Source organism: Andrographis paniculata, unplaced genomic scaffold, assembly GCF_009805555.1.
Source record: "Andrographis paniculata isolate CXL003 unplaced genomic scaffold, ASM980555v1 Contig89END, whole genome shotgun sequence".
NCBI classification, from domain to species: Eukaryota; Viridiplantae; Streptophyta; class Magnoliopsida; order Lamiales; family Acanthaceae; genus Andrographis; species Andrographis paniculata.
In genome coordinates, this window is record NW_026137627.1 from 2909497 (window position 1) to 2930177 (window position 20681).

At 34.7% G+C, this 20681-nt stretch overlaps 2 protein-coding genes across 2 annotated transcripts; one reads left to right on the forward strand and one right to left on the reverse strand.

The window, feature by feature from the left end:
- The first annotated feature begins 3357 nt into the window (after positions 1 to 3357).
- On the forward strand, positions 3358 to 4828 carry LOC127243009 (ubiquitin-conjugating enzyme E2 20-like). Its single transcript, XM_051262842.1, has 6 exons — positions 3358 to 3708; positions 4014 to 4041; positions 4121 to 4348; positions 4454 to 4517; positions 4589 to 4648; positions 4733 to 4828. Exons 1-6 carry the CDS (start codon positions 3587 to 3589, stop codon positions 4780 to 4782), a joined length of 552 nt encoding a protein of 183 aa, XP_051118799.1. The 5' UTR covers positions 3358 to 3586; the 3' UTR covers positions 4783 to 4828.
- Positions 4829 to 5357: 529 nt separating this feature from the next.
- LOC127242918 (DDT domain-containing protein PTM-like) lies at positions 5358 to 19407 on the reverse strand. The gene is given in 10 exon segments (XM_051262653.1): positions 5358 to 7699; positions 7701 to 7825; positions 8098 to 8682; positions 8829 to 8857; positions 9261 to 9721; positions 9865 to 9989; positions 10079 to 10376; positions 10600 to 11701; positions 16910 to 17518; positions 17602 to 19407. Coding segments are annotated over 10 exon segments (4650 nt in total). The 5' UTR covers positions 18888 to 19407; the 3' UTR covers positions 5358 to 7669.
- Between the last annotated feature and the right edge of the window lie 1274 nt (positions 19408 to 20681).

Sequence of the window (20681 nt, forward strand, 5' to 3'; positions counted from 1 at the left end):
TTACATTGTACATGATAATTACAATTAATGTCTATTAATATGATTTCAAATCAATCATGAATAAATGTTTAATTAATCGAGGATGTTGTGGCTATTCCCCAATTAAATAAAATTTAAAATAAATCAAAAAAATCATGAATATGCAATCTAAAGTACACATTTCTATAAGCTATTGAGCAACATCAACAGTTGTCTTTGGACAAATTATTGACTCGCCAATGATAAATTTGTTTTGACAATCGAAAGTTGACAATAAAGTAGTGTGTCGAACAATACTCCATTTTTGGACAAATCTATATTCACACACAAATAACCAAATTATCATCACCATATTAACTGTCACTAAACATGCATGTAACTACTTAATCGCTGACTTGCCTTTAGGTCAATCAACAACCTTATAAATTACATACACAACTTTCTAACATATAAAATAAACCGATCTGCTCAGCAGAGGCTGCTTTGACAACATTACTGTTTCAACCAATTCATAAAATATATTATACTCCTTATTGCTAATTAAATTCACCTTAAAATAAACTATGTATGTCCAATACATATGAAAGCTATAACAACAATTAATTTATGGACTCATTAAAATAATTTAGTAGTCCAAGAACAACTAAGTGCAGCTGAATTATACAGACAAAAATATGTCACCCAAAGAGACTATAAATTTAATATAATGAATATTTATAGTCGAATTTGCATAAATGCATAATGTCGAAAACACATGTTATATCCCAAATTTAATTGGACCTTCAAACAGATCATAATGAATCTACAATTATGATATTCACAAAATCAGCCATAAATAAATAAATAGATTGTGCATGTATTAAATATAATTGCAGATACATTAACATACACACATTAATTAATTAATTCTGCAATAATCAAACTGGATGGATATATATAAATTGAACGTCAATCTTGACCCAAATGGTTGATTAAATAAATAAAAGACTATTAATTCGCAATTGCTCACCAAATGCAAATATTAAATATATAAATAAATAGGCACCCCGATATAATTTATTTTGGTGTCAACAAACAGACAAATACAAATTTACATGCATCTAATTCAAATTATAATATATGTGTATAACCAATCCAACAAAGTAAAACACAGTATATTAATGTGAATCACACAAATCTATATAGCAATTATATTGAGGAACTTATCCAAGTTTGAGAAGTCATAGCAGAGGCTGCCCACACACTTCTTTCTAATATCACAATAATTAATACCACCCACACGGCTAATGATAGAATTGAAGATTATTTCGCAAACTGAATAGGCCGCCAAGCAAGAGAGAAGCCGGAATTGCTAGATTTCTCATCAAACAACAATTGATTTCTTTCGTGTCGGGAGTAGATCCAATAAAATTATAGTGTATATGATTTCAATCGATTGATCCCATACAATATCTCAATTATTCAACACGAAACTGCTTTCTCAAGGTAATTAATTGCGCATACAAGTTGACACAGATATGAAGTGCACAGAAGACATTACAGAAGAATCTGAACACTCCATCGAAACACACGAAAAATTCATAAATTTAATATTTTACATAAATTAATTTCAAAATAAAATTTAAAATTTTTCTCAAAACATAATGAAATTTTCTCAAATCGCAGGATTGGATCTTGATCAAGAAATATCGCAAAGCAATTGTTGAAAATAAACAACAAAAATATTTCCAAATAAAAATTAAAGCGAATCTTGATCAAGAATTTGACGAGAAGAAAATTCAAAGCAAGGCAGAGGCAAAAATTGCTCTGATACCAAATGTTAGAAAATAAACATATAATCAAATATGTTAGCGGAAGCGAAATTTAAACAAACCTCCAGCCATTGCTAAAAATTAAAGTTATTCTCGATATTCTCTTCTTCAAGCAAACGGTAGATTGGAACCGTGGGAAGATGGTGTTGCCAAACTCTGGAATCCTTGGGAGAATGTTGTCAAACTTTGGAACCATGTGAAGATGTTGTCAGATCTTGGAACCCTATGATGATGTTGCCAAACCCTGGCTCTCAAATAGCGATGGTGTATTATGATTTTCTAAGAGTAAGTTTAGTAACCCGTATGTAAGAGTATTTATAATAAAAAAGAGAAACCGTCCATCACGATTTTTCTGCCACTTCTCGCGTATATTTTGAATGTGATAGACTTAATGGGAGAAAAGTGGGCCACAATTTAAGGTCAGTTTAATTATATAAGATAATTCAAAATAATCAAAATTCAAATATGATTAATTAATTAATTAAACTAACATAAAATATATTAATTTTGCTTGGATTAAATCGGACCAATCAAACATCAATCTATCAAATAAAATCTCCCAATAATCTCTTATACCAATTGTTGAACTTATCAGGAATTTAAACTTAAGCTCAGGATTTGACGTGTTGAAATAATAAAATAAAACTAATTAAATATAACATTATTCCATTAGCGCAAACGGATTTGGATCTACGAATTGACAGACGGTTTTGTGTTCTTCAATCCTATGACGCAACCCTCTTAAGAAAACCGGCAGAGTTTATGCCGTTATTACCACGATTAGATATAGATGGACACCTGGGATCACAACCCTAATTTATATTCCTAATTATTAATTGGTCTCATGGCCCAATTAATAAGTTATCGAGTTTCTGCACATCACATCGGAAGTATACATCTAGGCCCAGTAAATTAATAAATCTAATTTAATAGAACACTTAATATAATCTGATGATAGTTCAATCATTATTAATTTAATAGAACACTTAATATAATATGATGATAGCTCAATCTATAATTGATTTCTAATACAACTTATATTCTTCTATCCATCCACTAAATCACTGAACAATATAAATGAAAAATAAGAACACCGAAACTTGTTTACCTAGTGTAAAGACCTACATTTTGAGGTTACAATTTAAGTTTGATCATTAGAAATTAATCATAATTACACCAATTTATTTCTCAAACAATTTCTACAATGGTAAACTTCAACCTTTTTTCCTCAAATTTTATACTTGAAGGATTCACTAACTAAGTTCACGAATTTGATTTTATTTTCTAAATGATACCTAATTTGATCAATCTTAAGATGGAACAAAAAAGATTTTCTCTCTAATATTTATAAGATAACATAAGCAATAACTAGAGCTGAATTATTATTGGGCTTGTTTTATTTGTGTTGGGCCTAATTTGAACAGCCCAATTGTGGCCCGTATAAACCCTAATAGTACATATAGCTTACGAAAGAAAATAAAACTAGCCGTTAGGATTGCGGCGTGGAAGTAACGTTCGAAAATTTGTATTTTGAATTTTCGAAACCACAAAACGTCTCTTTTTATATCGCATCTCTTATCAGTGTACTGTCTTCGTCTTTCATTTCTCTCTCTGTTAATCTTCACTTGATTCGATTTGCTTTTGGGAGAAGAAGAAGATCGATCGATCCAGAGTTCTCTTTAATTACCTGCGGTCTCTTCTTCTTCTTCGATCCGCACAAGGGCGTTGTGATTCCGCATCGATTTTGTTTGCCATTTCCTTGAATTCGATCGATTACGTAGCTGGAGGTGGAAATTATGGCGACGACAAACAATAGCCGCCACCAGGATAGCAACCCCAACACCCCCGCCGCGGCAGCGATGGCGAAGCAGACAGTGGCCCCTGCGAAAAGTGTCGATACGCAGTCTGTTTTGAAGAGGTATGAGCTTTCTCCACCACTTTTAGGGTTTCGTTTCTTGCGTGAATCAATTTTCGGTTTCTCAATTGTTCTTGATCCACCTGTAGCTAATTTGTTCAAATCCAATTTCGATTCATTGTTCAATTCGGTCTTCTAACCCTAATCTGTGCAATGCATTTTGTTCCGAACTTGCGATTTGATTCTCAGTGTGATTCAGATCTAATTATATGATTCTTTTGATTTTGCCCTAATTCATCAAGATTTAGGGGCAAATGAAACCCTCCAATTCCAATTTAGTCTAATTCATCATTTTCTTCAATTCACAGGCTACAGTCTGAGCTTATGGCCCTAATGGTAACACCTTGAATCCACATCCAAATTTATGAATTATATATATATATATATATATAACACTTTCTTGTAATCTACACAGATGGGCGGCGATCCTGGCATATCTGCCTTCCCCGAAGAAGACAACATATTCTGCTGGAAAGGAACAATCAGCGGCAGCAAAGATACAGTCTTCGAAGGAACAGAGTACAAGTTATCGCTAGCCTTTCCCTCCGACTACCCTTTCAAACCTCCAAAGGTTAAGTTCGAGACAGCCTGCTTTCATCCCAACATTGATGTCTATGGAAACATATGCTTGGACATATTACAGGTACATACATATATATATATATATGGCACAAGATTTACCTCTTCCTCGAATCTTCTTGTCCAATGAATTAATCCTATGGAATGAATGATTTATATATAATTACAGGATAAGTGGTCATCTGTGTATGATGTGAGGACAATCCTGCTCTCAATCCAGAGCTTGCTTGGGGGTAAATAAACTATTCTGACAAAGCCATCAAATAATTGATGTATTCTTATGTTGTTTGGTTGTCTGTTTTAGAACCAAATATCAGTTCGCCTCTCAACACACAGGCAGCAGCTCTCTGGGGTCATCAAGAAGGTACATTTCTCGTCATTTTAAAGTATGTTTGGACATGTGAAGAAATAAACTTTTGCTGCATGTATTTACATATATCAAATACAGAATATAGGAAGATGGTGGAGAAACTATACAAGCCAAGTGCTGCTGCTTAGCCTTTACAGTGCAGTGCATCTTCTGCTGCTGCTGCTGCTGCTGCTGCTCTTCATTTAGCTTTCCAGTATAGAGTGAGTGTGGTGTGTTCCTTGTTTTAGTGATAATATGAAATAATAATAATAGTAGTAGTAGTAGGAGAGCATAATATATTATTATTATTATTATATTACTTACTGCAAACTATTACTGTATTGAAATCATATAAACAAGCACACATGTATGTGTTGTACTGTATTTTTATGAAATTTTTCTAAGTTTCAGTAGCAATAACAAAAATCCCTCCCCTATACCAAGAAATGGAAAAATGGTATATGCCTGCCACAACTATTTAGATTTTCTCTCAACTCGTTGACTTACCAACATACTTCCTAAAATACCTTTATTTTTATGTCATTATTACAATGCATATTAGTACATTTATCAGTAACACTATTTATCTCCGTCTGCTAAACTTATGGCTAATTTAGTACACAATTTTATTCACTAATTTGCCACCATTTTTTCATCATTTTAAAATAACAAATTTCCATAAACATCACAACTTTATTTTTTATATACCCCTCTATAACATTAAATTATTGTTATTTATTAATCTTCATAATTTTCCTGGACAGAGAGTAAGTCCGTGTAAACATATGCTGTTATAGTCACAAAACATCTTATTCAATCCACTATTCAAAAAAAAAAAAAGAACACAAGCGTTAACACTATGACAGGCACTTTAATGGCGAAAAATACCCCTTCTTGATCACTCCAGGGGGCTCTGCTGCCTGTGTGTTGAGAGGTGAATTTATATATCTGATTCCAACAAGACCAACAGCAGCACAGGCAACCATCAGAATACATCCATGATTCCGCAATGGATGGTGAAGACACAGACAACTTATCCTGTAACAATTAGACATGATTAATTCGATGCATCAAGGAAGAAGATTCAAGAAAAGGCAAAGCTTGTGTTATTTATACCTGCAATATGTCCAAACATATGTTTCCACACACCTCTGATGTTCAAATTTAACCCTGGGAGGCTTGAAACGGTAAAAATACACTTAAATTTAGCAACAGTTTATATTTAACTGTACATTTAGCCCTCTGCTATTTTGTAAGGTTAAAATTCCAATAATGATCTAATTATGTTTCCATTCTATCGGTTGTTTAATGACATTCTAGAACAAACTGATTGTTTAGTTAACTAGGATAATCATATTTTTCTGACAATCTACCTTATAAGGAAACCATAATCAGATCAAACAGGGATCTTAAACAAACTTTGCCGTATGTAGTGTTTACCTTCAGCCAACACCACCATCATGCTATGCGCCGGGTCTTTTCAAGTCTTCGAATTTCCAGCAGTACATATTTTAATCAAACAAGACCTCATTGTGATGGGCTTGCTAAAGATAGATAGTGCAAACGAACATCACAACCAAGAAATGCCCACTTAAAGATTGAATTGATCACTGATAAAGAGTAGAAAAGAATCTTCCAATTCCTGTGTTCGGGATCTACTGTTATGCTCATCTTAGGCCAGCTGGGGTAATATATTCCTTGTACAAAACATATAATGGATCCTAAAAATAAAAATTCAATTAGCACCAATCCTTGAATGTTTGTACTCTTAGCGAAAACTTGAAAATAAACTAAATACAATTGAATAAGATTGTGGTACTAAAGCTCTATAATAGTGTTTCTGATGTAAAGGAAAAACACTCTGAGCAGTCAAAAAGCAATCAAAATTATTGAGTTCAACGGAAATAAAAGAAACAAGATGTACTCAAAATATTCGTTCTTTCACACAACATGCATATGAAATGGTAAAACTTAAAGTGGAAAATTACAGCCAATTTTAAGACACATTTCATACTACAACTTGAGCCTGCAACAGCTGATTCAATGAAACACAGAAATCATCGTCATAAGAAAAATAAATAAATAAATACATAAAAATAAAACACAGAAATCAGAAACCATCAAACAAGGTTTGCATCAGTGAGTTTGACAGAAAATACCACACCAAACTTTTGAACAGGCGATAAAGGGAAAATTGTACTCAAGCAGAGAATGACATAGTCGATCCAACCATCTGATGCACCGCGATGTCCCCGAGAAACAAACCACATAAAAAACAGATGTTCTGCTAAAATGCATATACCTGTATCCACACACACACACATACATGTCTGTGTTTATAGTAACGTAAGCATGGCATAGAATAAAGTTAGATAAAGCAATCAATCATAAGTATAACACAGGAGAAATATCGATATGAAAAGAAAAAAAAAGAAAGGAAAAAGGTGACTGCAAATAATCTTTTATTAACTTTAAATTTCAAGTATATTTATCTCAATGACCTTTCGCATTTCAGCTGATGTTTCAAGTTTCACAAAATAGATTTTTTCAATGTCTGTAGTATTAACAAATTCCCTCGATAAGGGAAAAGTATAAACACTAGTCTAATCTATGTTCCCCTATACCACCAAACGGCTCATCGCTTGGCACCAAAAAATTGTTTTTGTAGGCTACCAAATGAGTCAGTAAGAGCTCTATTTGCTCCAAATTTCAAAGCAATACTACCGTTTGTCAAATCATTATTCACAGGGTTATGAGCTAGGGCTGATATCCAGCTTCCCAGACCATGTCAAGAATTGTGAGTGGTCGATTCAGTTTCAGCAGCATTCAATATCTGTCCCTTTCCTCACCAGATTCATTATATACTAATTGTGGGGTAAAATCTTCTCAGATGATGCAGAAGTCCTATCTCTCGTCTGATTCAATCAGTTGAAGAAAGATTAATCTATTCAGATTCCAATCAGATGGCACCTCTGTTGATCTTTCATCAACACAAACCAAACAATTAGCAGGCTCATCAGTGTGTGCAATCTCTGGTTAATTTTCTGAAACAAATTCACCCTTTGTTGCTTCCTACTGGAAAATGATGGGGGCAGAGAGGAGGTCTCTTATCGAGACACATATGGCATTTGAAGCTGATAATATGTTCAATTTTATCAGCCGTAAGATTCAATGCATCTCCATGGAACCAAGCTGCACACAATCACACAAGGAGAAATAAATAACAAGAAAAGAAATTAAGGTTTCAATTACGATAATCAAGCTCCATTACACCATTAAATTTTCCATCAATTGCTTTACAAGATTAGAATCACGTATAAACTAAGATCAAAATTATCTAGCTGGACTTCTCACAGGATATCGAAATCAGGACACAATAGTACAATCTGGCATTGAAAAAACAATTACCAAAATGGCAACGTGGTGTACTGATATAAAATACAAAGTATAATTAAAAAGATTACCTCCACAAATCTCACAAGCTAGATAGTTCAACTCAGACTTGTATTCCAATTCCTTGCAGAGACAGCATTTTGGTTTGTCGCAGATGAAATTCATCTCCCCAGAAGACACAAGAAGCATTTGATTTCTGAAATTCATTGAACGTTCATCATTTGGTCTTCGGCAAAATCTCAAACCGTGCAGCCAGTAACTGCTATAAACAGGAGTCCTCTTCTTCTTCCGAACACTATTTTTGGGCTTCTTTATTGCACCCTCTGAATGAACCCTTTTGCACCTCTTGCGCTCTTTCACTAAAATACTATGCAAATAAAGCCTAGCATTTTGTCCAGCGCTCCTCACAGAACACCGCAAGGGAGTAACTAACGGAACTGTTCTTGTGTTTCTAGAATCCACAGGCTGTTCCCCTTCTCCCCTTTTTTTCCCTTTCCCAGAAGGTTTTGATGCTTTTGATGCATTCTTAACTTTTGGGAACCCAGATTTCCTATTTCCTGTATCAACCTTCACAGGCTCACCACCAAGGCATTTACGGCAAGTATATGCACTGACAGATTCAGCTGATTTCTGAACATGTTTCTTATGAAAAAATCCTGAAATATATTATCCAAGTACCAAATGAACAGGTTAATTTGGTTTACACTACAACAAGAGAAGAAATTCAAATACATAACATGACAATCTGACAATAACTAAGATAAGAATGTCTAACTACATCTCGGAACATGAATGCCTTTACCTTGACAATACTGACAGCTAACTGCTTCACTGCAAATCAACATCAGTATTAGCATCACTGCTATTGAAAATTAATAGAGTAAGGGTTAAAAGCAAATCATTTTTGGAGCACATAATTCTGATACCATTCTAAGAAAATGAGAAAGACTACACATATTTTTAGCTTCTCGAAAAGGCAATATCCTTGTACACTAAGGAAAAAGTCTTGTGTTTAGGAAATGTATTCATCCAACTTTTGTGCATCTAGGATAATAATGGAAATATTTATCCTCAAAGAAGGCAGGGCATTCAACACTTCAAGGATAAAAATGGAATCATTTGATTTCCAGCGTTACAATATTGTAATAAGATTTTTCTGTTATAAATGATGCTCTAGGAACTAATAGATTGATATAAGAATGCGACCAAATTCTAAGTTTGAACAAGGACATACCTGATTAAAACATCTTCGTCACAATGCCCGCATTGAATTTGCTCAGATGTTTCAGCCCTTGAGAAGAGATAAGAAAATCCTTTGTTCCTGAAGGGTTTAATAATGACTTCACTGCTCTCACCAAGTTTTCCAGCATTTGCAACATCACAGTTACGAGCGATTCTTTTCTCTTCAAAAGCTTTTAGGAGATGCAATGGAACATGAGATTCTTCCAGCCAGTATTTCTTCCTTTCACTTGAGGAATCTTCAACCATGGATCCATGTATCACAGCAACATCAGGAATAAATCTTCTTTTACCAAAATCTAGAAGGTACTTTACTGCAGTTCCCTCGGAGCATTTCCTCCGGATTATAACCTTCTTAAATGACCTAAGTGAATTCTTAGCCTCCTTGCCCACCTTTGCGAGAAGTCTGTTATTACCAATTTCATCCCATTTAATATTGGCATCAAGCTCTCTAACCTGAAAACATGATAAAAATTCATCAGAATCTCTTTTGTTATGAATCAGTAAACTAATGCTTATTTCACTTTTCCATTAATTAGGCGGGACAAAACCAGAATATATATATATATATATATGTAAAGCACATTGAAGGAACAGGCCTGGAGGGCAAGCTGCTCCAAATTTCTTGATGTCTCAACTGCAGCTCTCCAGGAAACACACTTGGTTCTCTTGGCATGCTCCCCACTTTCAGGGTACAGTATGCCTGGTATCTTCTTACAGCCACCTATAACAATATAATTTAAACCATTTTCGGGTAAGTAACTGGACAAATATCACAAGTTCAAAAAATAGAAAAATTACAAAACTTCCAACCTTGGCGAGCAGCTTTGGAAGCCAAAGACAAAGGCAAAACTTTCCAATTGAAAAGTGTATGTGAGATCCTTCTACCTCTCCACCAGAGTAAACGCATCCCTGATGCAGCTTTCGAAGATGAGACAGTCTTAACCTTGGATGGATTCGTTCTTTTCCTGCCACTTTCATGTTTCAATGACACTCGAACACGACGAGCAGAATTATTGACAAAATGATAAGCAGAGCCCATTGTAACTGCAGAATCCACATGCTTTTGCCATTCAGAAGAAAGTGCTAGATGATGCAAATTTGACTCCAACTGGCATCAAATTAACAAAGAATAAAATAACTGGTTAATAAGAAAGTATAAAAAACCTGATATAATATGTAATAAATTAGGAAGGGAAGACTTTAAGAATCTCGCAATGTGGATTAAAGGCAAAATTCAAATTCAGCATCTCTTTAACGGAGAAATAAACATAGTATACAACGTCAACATCCATATATTAGCCGCAAGAACAATTTAGCTACAATATGCATACCTTTAACAACAAATATTTCAATGATGTAATGTTGTTTGCTTCTAGAACACTTTTACGCCAAACCATAGAATACTGGGGATTTAACCATGGGCCCAACAGAAGACCGTGCAGGTGATCTTCAATGCATACATAATGGCACTTGATATCAATAAGATGATTATTGTTACTATTTCTTGACTGAAATCCCAAAGCATTGCAGGTATAACTTTCCACAGCAGGAATACTATCGTTCATAAAAAATAAGCAATCCCTTTCGTCTTCTGGAACTCTACAATGGCAACACCACCCACAGCTCTCTCTCCTGGAGACCAAATTTGAAGTTTGAATATTTGACCAAGAAAATTCAGCACATCTGTTTGACACAACCTTCAGTTGTCCTGCTACATTTTCTTCAATAGATTTTGTAGCATCTTCAGAGATATTATCAGAAGATTTACAGGTCATATTTTCAAAATATGATGATGCAGTTTTAGCCAATTCATAATGGTTGACATAATTTGCCTCGTGTTGAACTTTAGACAGAACTCCTGAGTTTTCATTGTGAGGTGCAGAACACTCCAAACTAAAGTTTCTGCCTTTTTCAGCATCCAGAGAAGTTGAAACCATACAGTGATTCCCAGCATTCTCAAGCCTCCCTGGAGAATGAAAATGATCAGCGCCCTTTTCTGAACAAGCCAACCCAGCTTCACTTAAAGAATCAGGCTTTATAGATGTCTGAGATACTTCGGCTGAACATTCCGGACTTGCCAAATCCAATCTCACTCCATGGGTTTCAGTCTCCAGCTGAACAGTGCCCAGACCAGCATTTACTGGTTCTGCACAACTTGAATTTGCAGGCATTGACTTTTCACGAGACCTCTCAGCAAAAGTCTCATTGTCAAGCAGTTGTCTGCTTTCGGGAAAAGCTGACTGTATAGAGTACGAACGATCATCCAAATCATTTCTTACCCCAACAGCTACATGAACTACATTCCAAGTTTTACACACAGAATTTATTATTGAGTTGTAGATAAATGGTGTTGATTCCAGAGCTTCAATAAGAGTGGCCAAGTCGTTTCTGTTGTAGAACCGATACAAGCAATCATCTTTCCAAGACTCCATTCTGCAAGTAAGCAGTGCAATGGTCAACATATGCTGTATGACAGTTATAATAAGCAATGCTCAGTATTAATGTGAGAAAAATGTATCATAAGCTATTTAACACTAAACAAATATAGGAAAAAGGTAATAAATGTAGCTAACTATAGGGCATATAACAAGAGCCAATGATACATAAGAAATGAATTACAGAAGCTATTGAAAGCACACCATACTTTCTGCACAACATTGAATAAGCAAAAATGATTCTGCAAAAAAACCATGTATTATTCTATTTTTACACAGTTTAAGCTCTAATATGCATAAAATAAAAAGACTCAAAAGATAATGTCAATTATATAATATGATATTAAAATATCAAAGAACTTGACAAATGACTTTAGAGAGGAAATTAGAGAGAACAAGTATTTTCAAATTAAATAAGGAAACAATAAAACAAAACTCGGAACAAGAGTTGGTGCAATTCATCCGTAAATAGGATTCAGAACAAGAAGTTAGTCGAAATTGAAGAACAAAACTCATTTTCCATGGCACACATCCCAAAGTCGCATTAGAACCATATAGAAGCACATTGCACACTTATCAACTGAACTTAACATAAAATAATTGAACAAAAATGAATCTTATATACAACTATAAAATTTAAAGAAACATAGATGGTCAACACAAATGAGAAAAGTGGATGATAAAATAACCACGACACAAGTTCAAAGGTTAATAGATTTGTAGAGGAGTATTTAGTTCTTCTGAAAGACACCAAACCAGAGAATGAGAGAGATTAAAGTTAAGAGGGAAGGATGATACATTTAAGGGACTTATTTTTTTAAAATACTCCGATATTACAAAAATAAAAAAGTTGGAAACATACATTTGAAGAGATGGTGCAAGTCATGGTCTCTATAATTGGTTAAAAAGGGGAAAGGGACAAAGATATGTTTCTAAGGCTCTCCTCACCACTAAGTGGTGCTGAGGTAGCAACTTGTGCCATGGCATACGAATAACAACTGTGGTTAATATCATGCTTAATGGTACTAGATATAAAAGCAATAGTAGAACAACACCAAGTCCAAAGGTTAATAAATTTTGTAGGACAGTTATGTTCCTTCCAAGTGCAAAGGTATACAGTTCTTCTCGAATAGCATTTACTAACAAAGAAGCTAGAAAAGCCTTTTGAGGAGCATGTGAAGGACACGCCTCTACAATTGTGTAGAAGGGAAAGACACGTGTCTTTGATGTTAACTAATAAAGAAGCAAGGAAGCCTTTTGAGGAGCATGCAAAGAACACGGCCCTACAATTGCATTAAGGGGAAAAGAGGCGTGTGTTTGACATTTGCTAATAACAGAGCTAGAAATCCTTTTTAGGAAGGTGCCTAGGATGCACGCGCCTCTACAATTGTATTGAAGAGGGAAAGACACGTGTCTTTGACACCTATTGCCACTCCAAATGGTGTTGACGTTGCACCTTGTGGCATTGTATGCCATTTAAAATTAAGATCGAGTCAAGGTGAATTTAAATATCAAGATTTAGGACCTCAAACACAAATCGTCCTAAGGAGCTAAACTCAAGATCAATAAGGCAACTATTTCATGGAGTTTTGCGCCCAAGCATGATAAGACTAGTTAATGAAATGAGTTTTCTTCAAGCTCAATTAAACTTGAATCTACTTTACATAATCATTATATTCAGCATAAAAACCCCATTTTAATTTAACAATAAAATTCTCAAATTTAGCATGCTTGGTTAATTACATGATTTTCACACATTTTATTATGACTCAAGTTAGGCTTAAGTGTTCAAAAGTAGCCCAAGTTTGACGATACATCATTATTCTTTGGACTTGAGTCAAGTTTAGCCCATAAATAATGCTAGCAATAATGATTGAATTGGAGGAATCATTCGGTTCTTGTCGGGAGAAATTCATCCTTCCCAAACACAATATAAAGCTCTTTATTGTAACACTCTCCAAGAAACAAACATTATAACCCCATAAGTAACAAATCATCTATTCTATTTGTTCACAAACTTTGCGGGGGTTAAAAAATATGGTGCTTTAGTGTGAATTCTAAATATGCTGATGTATGTTTCGTTTCATACGGTTTTTAAGGTTTATGTAGACATACTATTTATGTACAACTACAAGTCCCATAATTAACATACTTAGTTGAGCTCAACAACCATTGTGGACCAACTTCTCAATAACTCAAGTTGGACATGTGAATGTTAACAGTCGGCCCGAATTTAAAAATAACCAAACTCGATTCTGGCTTATGATCCAAGTCCGTTTACATTCCCCATGTCAATTATATATAATGGAAAGTAACAAATTGATGTTTCTTTTCTAAATATATATATATATATTTCTTGATGTGTTCACCAACTTTGAAAGTGAAACATATGGTGCTTAATGTGAAATTCTAACGATGGAGCTAGTGTTTTTTACTTTTTTTTTTTTTTATTTTAGTTAGGCTTACAATAACTGTTTATTTAAGAAGGGACAACCTCACTCACTCTTGAATTGGGACACTTGCATGAACAACAACTACAAATGTTGCACATCCGCCACCTACTATACTCTTAAGGAAAAGTAGGATCATAGCTTAGATCCGCCCTAGAATTGGGTTTGGAATAATTTATAATAACAAAATTATTTGATAGCTAATCAATTAAAAATAACCAAACTCGATTCTGGCTTATGATCCAAGTCCGATTACATTCCCCATGTCAATTATATATAATGGAAAGTAACAAATTGATGTTTCTTTTCTAAATATATATATATATATATATTTCTTGATGTGTTCACCAACTTTGAGAGTGAAACATATGGTGCTTAATGTGAAATTCTAACGATGGAGCTAGTATTTTTTACTTTTTATTTTTTTATTTTAGTTGGGCTTACAATAACTGTTTATTTAAGAAGGGACAACCTCACTCACTCTTGAATTGGGACACTTGCATGAACAACAACTACAAATGTTGCACATCCGCCACCTACTATACTCTTAAGGAAAAGTAGGATCATAGCTTAGATCCGCCCTAGAATTGGGTTTGGAATAATTTATAATAACAAAATTATTTGATAGCTAATCAAGTATATCATTAACTTCTACAATTTAAAACATAAGGAACATATGTAATGGATTGACTATTATAATTAAGGTGACTGTATAAGTAAGAGAAAAGGTTAAGATTGTCTTTCATTGGAAGGGTGCTTGGCAGGAAATTATGAAAATGGTAACAAATATGATCATAATTTCAATATCACGTCTAACTCTTTAGAAATAATTAATAGGAACGATTATAGCCTTGATCCGTCCTAGAATTGGGTTTGGAATAATATATAATAACTAAATCATTTGATAGCTAATCAAGTATATCATTAACTTCTACAATTTACAACATAATAAATATATGTAATGGGTTGACTATTATAATTAAGGTGACTGTATACGTAAAAGAAAAGGTTCAAGAGGTCTTCATAATTTCCATGTCACGTCTAAATTTTTAGAAATAATTTATATGAACAATCATAGCCTAGATCCGACCTAGGATTGGGTTCGGAGTAATATATAATAACTAAATTATTTGATAGTTACTCAAGTATATCATTAACTTCTACAATTCAGAACATGGGGAATATATGTAATGGCTTGATTGTTGTAATCAAAATGACAATGACCATGTATATGTGAGAGAAAAAGTTCAAGCGGTCTATTATTAGAGAGGGTGCTTAGCGAGAAATTATGATATAATGGTAAAAAATATGATCATAATTTCCATGTCAGGTATAAATCGTTAGAAATAATTAAATATGAACATTCATAGCCTAGATCGGTCCTAGAATTGGGCTTGGAGCCTAAATTATTTGATTGTTAATGAAGTATATCATAAACTTCTGCAATTTAAAACATATGGAATATATGTAATGGACTAATGGCTTGACTATTATAATCAAAATGACTGAATTTTGTGTATGTAAGAGAAAAGGTTCTAGAGATCTTTTATTGGAGAGGGTGCTTGGAAGGAAATTATGAAAATGGTAACAAATATGATCATAATTTCCATGTCACGACTAAATCTGTAGAAATAGTCAAATATGAACTTAGATAGATCTTGTTAAGAATGAGATTAGAATAACAACAGCCATGAATAATCATTGGCAAAACATAACAATTGCAAGAATCTCAGGTTTTTCAATTCAGCTTTTTCTTTTAATGCAAAGTAAATAATGCCATTTCAGTGCACGTTATCATTCAAAATCAATTCATCGTATCCTATTCCCTAATTTCTAGCATATAGATACATTGAGTAACAAAATCAAGGAAAAAAACACAGCAATAAACTAACATAAGATGCCATATTGGTACTCAACATAAACAGAATTGTTGATAGTTAAATTACTTGTGTGTTGATTCTGTTGAATACAGAAAACCATGATAATTGAAGCTAAATTTATGAAACGTTCTAGCATTTTGCAAGTATATGATTTTCATATGTGAAACCAGCATTATCTAGACACAAGTAAACACAGCGTGCCAATCGCATACTTTTAAAAACAAAAGAGTTGTATAGTGGGTAGATTACCACCAAGGTGACAAATGAATTCTCCTTGAGATATTGCATTAACATGCAAACCAACTGCTGGAGATGATCATTCATCTTTTATTAAAGTAAAGTTCATCTCTATGTTATAATATTTGGTGTTTGTGATTTGGGAGATAAAGAAGTTGTTCTTCTGTACAATTTTAGAAACTTATAATGTTATACACCCTCTTCTTTTTCTTTTTTTTGAAAAAAAGGTCATGTCGTAATTAATTTTTGGAGTGCATATACATATAAAATGTGAGGTAATGTGTATAAATTTCAATGAGAACTTAATACAGATCTTGATTAGATAACAATAGATTTTGACTTTCATGCAAGGTAAACGAAACAACTTGTAAATAAATCTAGACTTTCAAAGCCAACTAACAAGTTTGGTCTACATATGATGCCATTCATTCACAGATGTCAAATCAGTAGTAAAGTATTCAAGAAACTAAATGAATGTCATACTTAGCTAACCACTGTGATAAAGAGAAATTCAAAAGACCACTTTTACATTCAAAACATCACAATCAACAACGATTTTGACATCAAAACAAACACGAAACACAAGTAAACTCAACTGGATGCAATATACTTAGCTAACTACTGTAAAGAGAGACTTACACCAGCAGGTAACCACAGCTGTTGTAATATGCCCTTCCATGAGGATCGATACCCAGCAATTCTTGTCCTCTGACCGGATTTCTCAGTATCATCCAGGGCCTATCTTTAGCTATGGTGCATTCAGGGCAGTACCAGTCCCCGTCTGGCAACAAGCTACTAACAACCCCTACGCACCGTGAATGGAATGCTGCAGGACAGCCATCACAGCATATCAAGTTGCCTTCCATATGGCAGAGACGGCACTCATCATTGTTTCCGTCTGTCAGTTCCTCAGCATCCTCCTCGGTTACGCATGAGATGCTAGCAACATCCCCGACTGGCTTTCTTCTTGTAGAGCGACCCATTTTTATATTGTGTTCGAAACCTGTGGATCGCTCTGTTTCCAACAGCCTTCTGTTTATTTCTGTCCTGAATACTTTCATTTCTGTAATGTCATCACAGAAATGTTGAAGTATATCAACTTTTGTTGATATTGGCTGTTTGTAGTAGTTATTCTGCAAATATTGATCAACAGCCAATCCAGGACCATAAACAGGCCTGTGAAAAGATATATACAGCAGGGCAAACATAGGCCAGGTCACAACATCAAGGAAATTCCAGTTCAATGACCTAAATCAAAATTCAAATATTAGAGATTGTAAGTGCCATAAATTGAAAATGTAACAGCTTTGTAGCAAGAGTGAAAGTAATACCTGAGACAGTTGGAAGCAGAAAGAGAACCTTCCTCAGACAACGACTCCAAATGTTTCTTTAATGTTCTTAAAAGGGAAACATGGATGGAGTCGAACAATAATGTTGAGTCCTCAGCTTTAACAGATAGCAAAAAGTCATCAAACTCGAAAGGACTCAAAAATAATAATGTGCTAAAGGACCTCAGAAATGAATAAACCGAAACAAGATCGGCCACTGATACTCCACAGAGGTCCAGATTGCAGGAGGAAGGCGGCAGCTCCACCTTTGGAGGAAGCGCTGCAGAGCTCAGCGCATCAAAAACTTGATATGAGCTTGAGGCTGCAGCCCGCCTCGCCCGATGATTGCTCCGTTTCGGTTGTGCCACCGGCAAAGGTTGAGCATTATCATTCCCCGGCACCTCCTTTCTCTTCTTGCCCTTTCTTCTCAGGGGTAGGTTCTCTTGGCCAGCTTCAGGATCCACCTTTGGCAACTCTGATTTGACCAATTCAGCATCTTTATTGGGTGGATCCTTTCTCTTTTTACCCCTGCTCTTCCTTTGTGCACTTTGTGGGGGAATTTCATCCCCAGCCACATTATTAGGGGAGTTGCCTCTTGCTCTATGATCATCCATCAACTCCCCCCTTGCCTGCACATCCTCTTCCCCACAAATCCTATGAATTGATTCAAATTGACTCCCCCTTTCCTGTTCCTTTTCTTCTTTGTATTGTAAATTCAAGTCAAAGAATCGGACTCCCCTCCCCTCACTTCCAAGAGCTTCATTTGCATCAGAATTCAAATCCAAGATTTCTCTGTTTGCTCGCGAACTCTGTGCTGAAACTCCTTCATTCGATTGTAATCTTTCATCCAATTCAGTGCACACTGCCTCATTCAAATCAAAGCCAACCGCATTCCCGCGGAGTTCATCATCACTGGAGCAATCAATGGGCGCCTGGTTCAGATCAAATCCTTTATTCAAACCTCGGCAAGATTTCGCTGAATCGCCATTTCCACCCACCGGATTGCAACAAACGCCACTCCCACCAACTGAATTCCCATCACCAACTCCTTCATTGCCTACACGGCGCCGCTTATTCGCCGCCTCACCATCCGACCCCGACGGCGGCAGAGGTGGGGCCTCGGCGGGTACCAGGAACGAATAAACCCCCGACCAATGCACCTCCTCGGAATCCCCGCCGTCGTACACGATCTTACAATTCCCAGTCGCCGGTTCGTAAGCCCGAACCATACCGAAAACTGCATCGCCCCCTTCCAAGCTCTTCATCACCCTCCTCCCCACACACTCCATCACAAAATTTCATAAATAGCAAACCTCCACCACCAAAAATCAAAATCAAAATCAAAAGAACCCCAAGAGCCACCAATGAATTGACGAAACGCAAAGAAAAAGAACAGCAAGAACAAAAACCAGAATTCCGTTGATCTGCAATAGCCCGCCCGTCCGACCGCCCGTCTACACGCAGAGGATCCTTTCTCACTCAAAAATTGCAAAACGTTCGGTGCATAAGACAGGACGGTAGGAGAGAGTGTGGGGACTATTCAGACGACACAAATGTGAAGCAAGGTGCGTCTTTTTCGTGACCCAGTACGGTTACATATACTGTTCAGTCTACCTAACCTACTGCAAACTCAGGGTACAACTCTCGAGAAGGAAGGTACTCCTTCGATTGGCCGCAATTCTGCAAAAGGTTGAAAACCCGGAAAACTGCAGACCAGATTTTACTCCAATCTTATTCATTTCTGTTGAAGACATTGATGAGTCATCGCTGTATCCACCTCCTACATTTGCATTTGTTAAAGGCAATTAATTTCAGGTACAACTCGTGCTGGACAAAGTACAACCGCCGCTGCGACTCGCGCTATTTTAGGGAAAAGGGTAAGGGACTGCGGGTGGATACTTTTCCTCATTTGGGGGCAACTTTGTGAAAATCTCAGATTTGGGCACTGTTTGTTGAAATTTAAGACCGAGGGTATAAATGGAAATTCGTGTTTCTAAATTAATTTAATTTTCCTATTTTATTTCTGGGGCTGTCCCTTTGTGTAACTGCCTCTGCCTTTTTAATTATCTAAAATCTTATTTGTCCTCGTGGCAGTCATAATTTAATTTGAAAATATATTATAATAATACTCCTATATGTTTTCTAAGAAAATAATTTAATTTGAAAATGAGTATGCCAATAGTCATAATTGGAAGATAAAGACTCAATAAATTGAGGATAGAAGTAAAATTAATATAAATGATTTAATATACGGAAACAATATTTAATATTTGAATTTAAAAAATGACATTCATGTACTTACTAGAAAAGTGGAGTACTATTATATTTAAAACACTTCAAATGGAGTATAATTTAAAGGTGTTAAAAATCTCTAAAAATATTTCTTTTATTTTTTTTCATTCAAAACATCAACAATTATTTTAATTCGAATTTTATTATTTAAAATCAAAATTGAAAACCAAAATTCTAAAAATAACTACACTTAATAAATTTTAGATATGATTTAACAATTTCTTTAAAAGCACTCTCCATAAATATTGTATTTCAATTATATACTTGCTAAAAAGTAAATGAATAATAGGTAATATATTGAAAAACAATAGGTATTATTTATTTAAAACACTCACATAAAATTTCATTACTAGAGATATGCCGCCAAAAAAATGAAATGGATTGTAGCTATAATTTTTTTACATGACAGTCTTAGGGCGTGTTTGGCAATTAGCTGATAGCTGTTAGCTAATTCAATTAGTTGTTTGGCAATTAGCTGATAGCTGTTAGCTAATTCAATTAGCTGATAGCTGTTAGCTTATTCAATTAGTTGGTTTGACTAGCTAATTCGATTAGCTGTTTGTATTAAAATGTTTGGTAAAATAACTGTTTGATATTAGCTGTTTATACGTAAAATGACAATTGAAGGCATTTCTATTTTATGTTTATTTCTAATATATTCAAATTTTCTTTTGAGTTTAGAATGTTTAAAATTTTTTTGTTATTAATTATTGAAAATTATAAAAGTGTTATAAAAGTATTTATTTTTATTACAGTTATATTTAAAAAAATAATATATTTTTATTAAAATA

What these genes read in the sequence shown, in the direction of transcription:
- LOC127243009 (XM_051262842.1), top strand. Translation starts at nt 3,587, where the DNA reads ATGGCGACGACAAACAATAGCCGCCACCAGGATAGCAACCCCAACACC. An exon ending in CTGAGCTTATGGCCCTAATG is followed by an intron (nt 4,042 to 4,120) that starts GTAACACCTTGA and finishes TAATCTACACAG; the next exon opens with ATGGGCGGCGATCCTGGCAT. An exon ending in TATGCTTGGACATATTACAG is followed by an intron (nt 4,349 to 4,453) that starts GTACATACATAT and finishes ATATAATTACAG; the next exon opens with GATAAGTGGTCATCTGTGTA.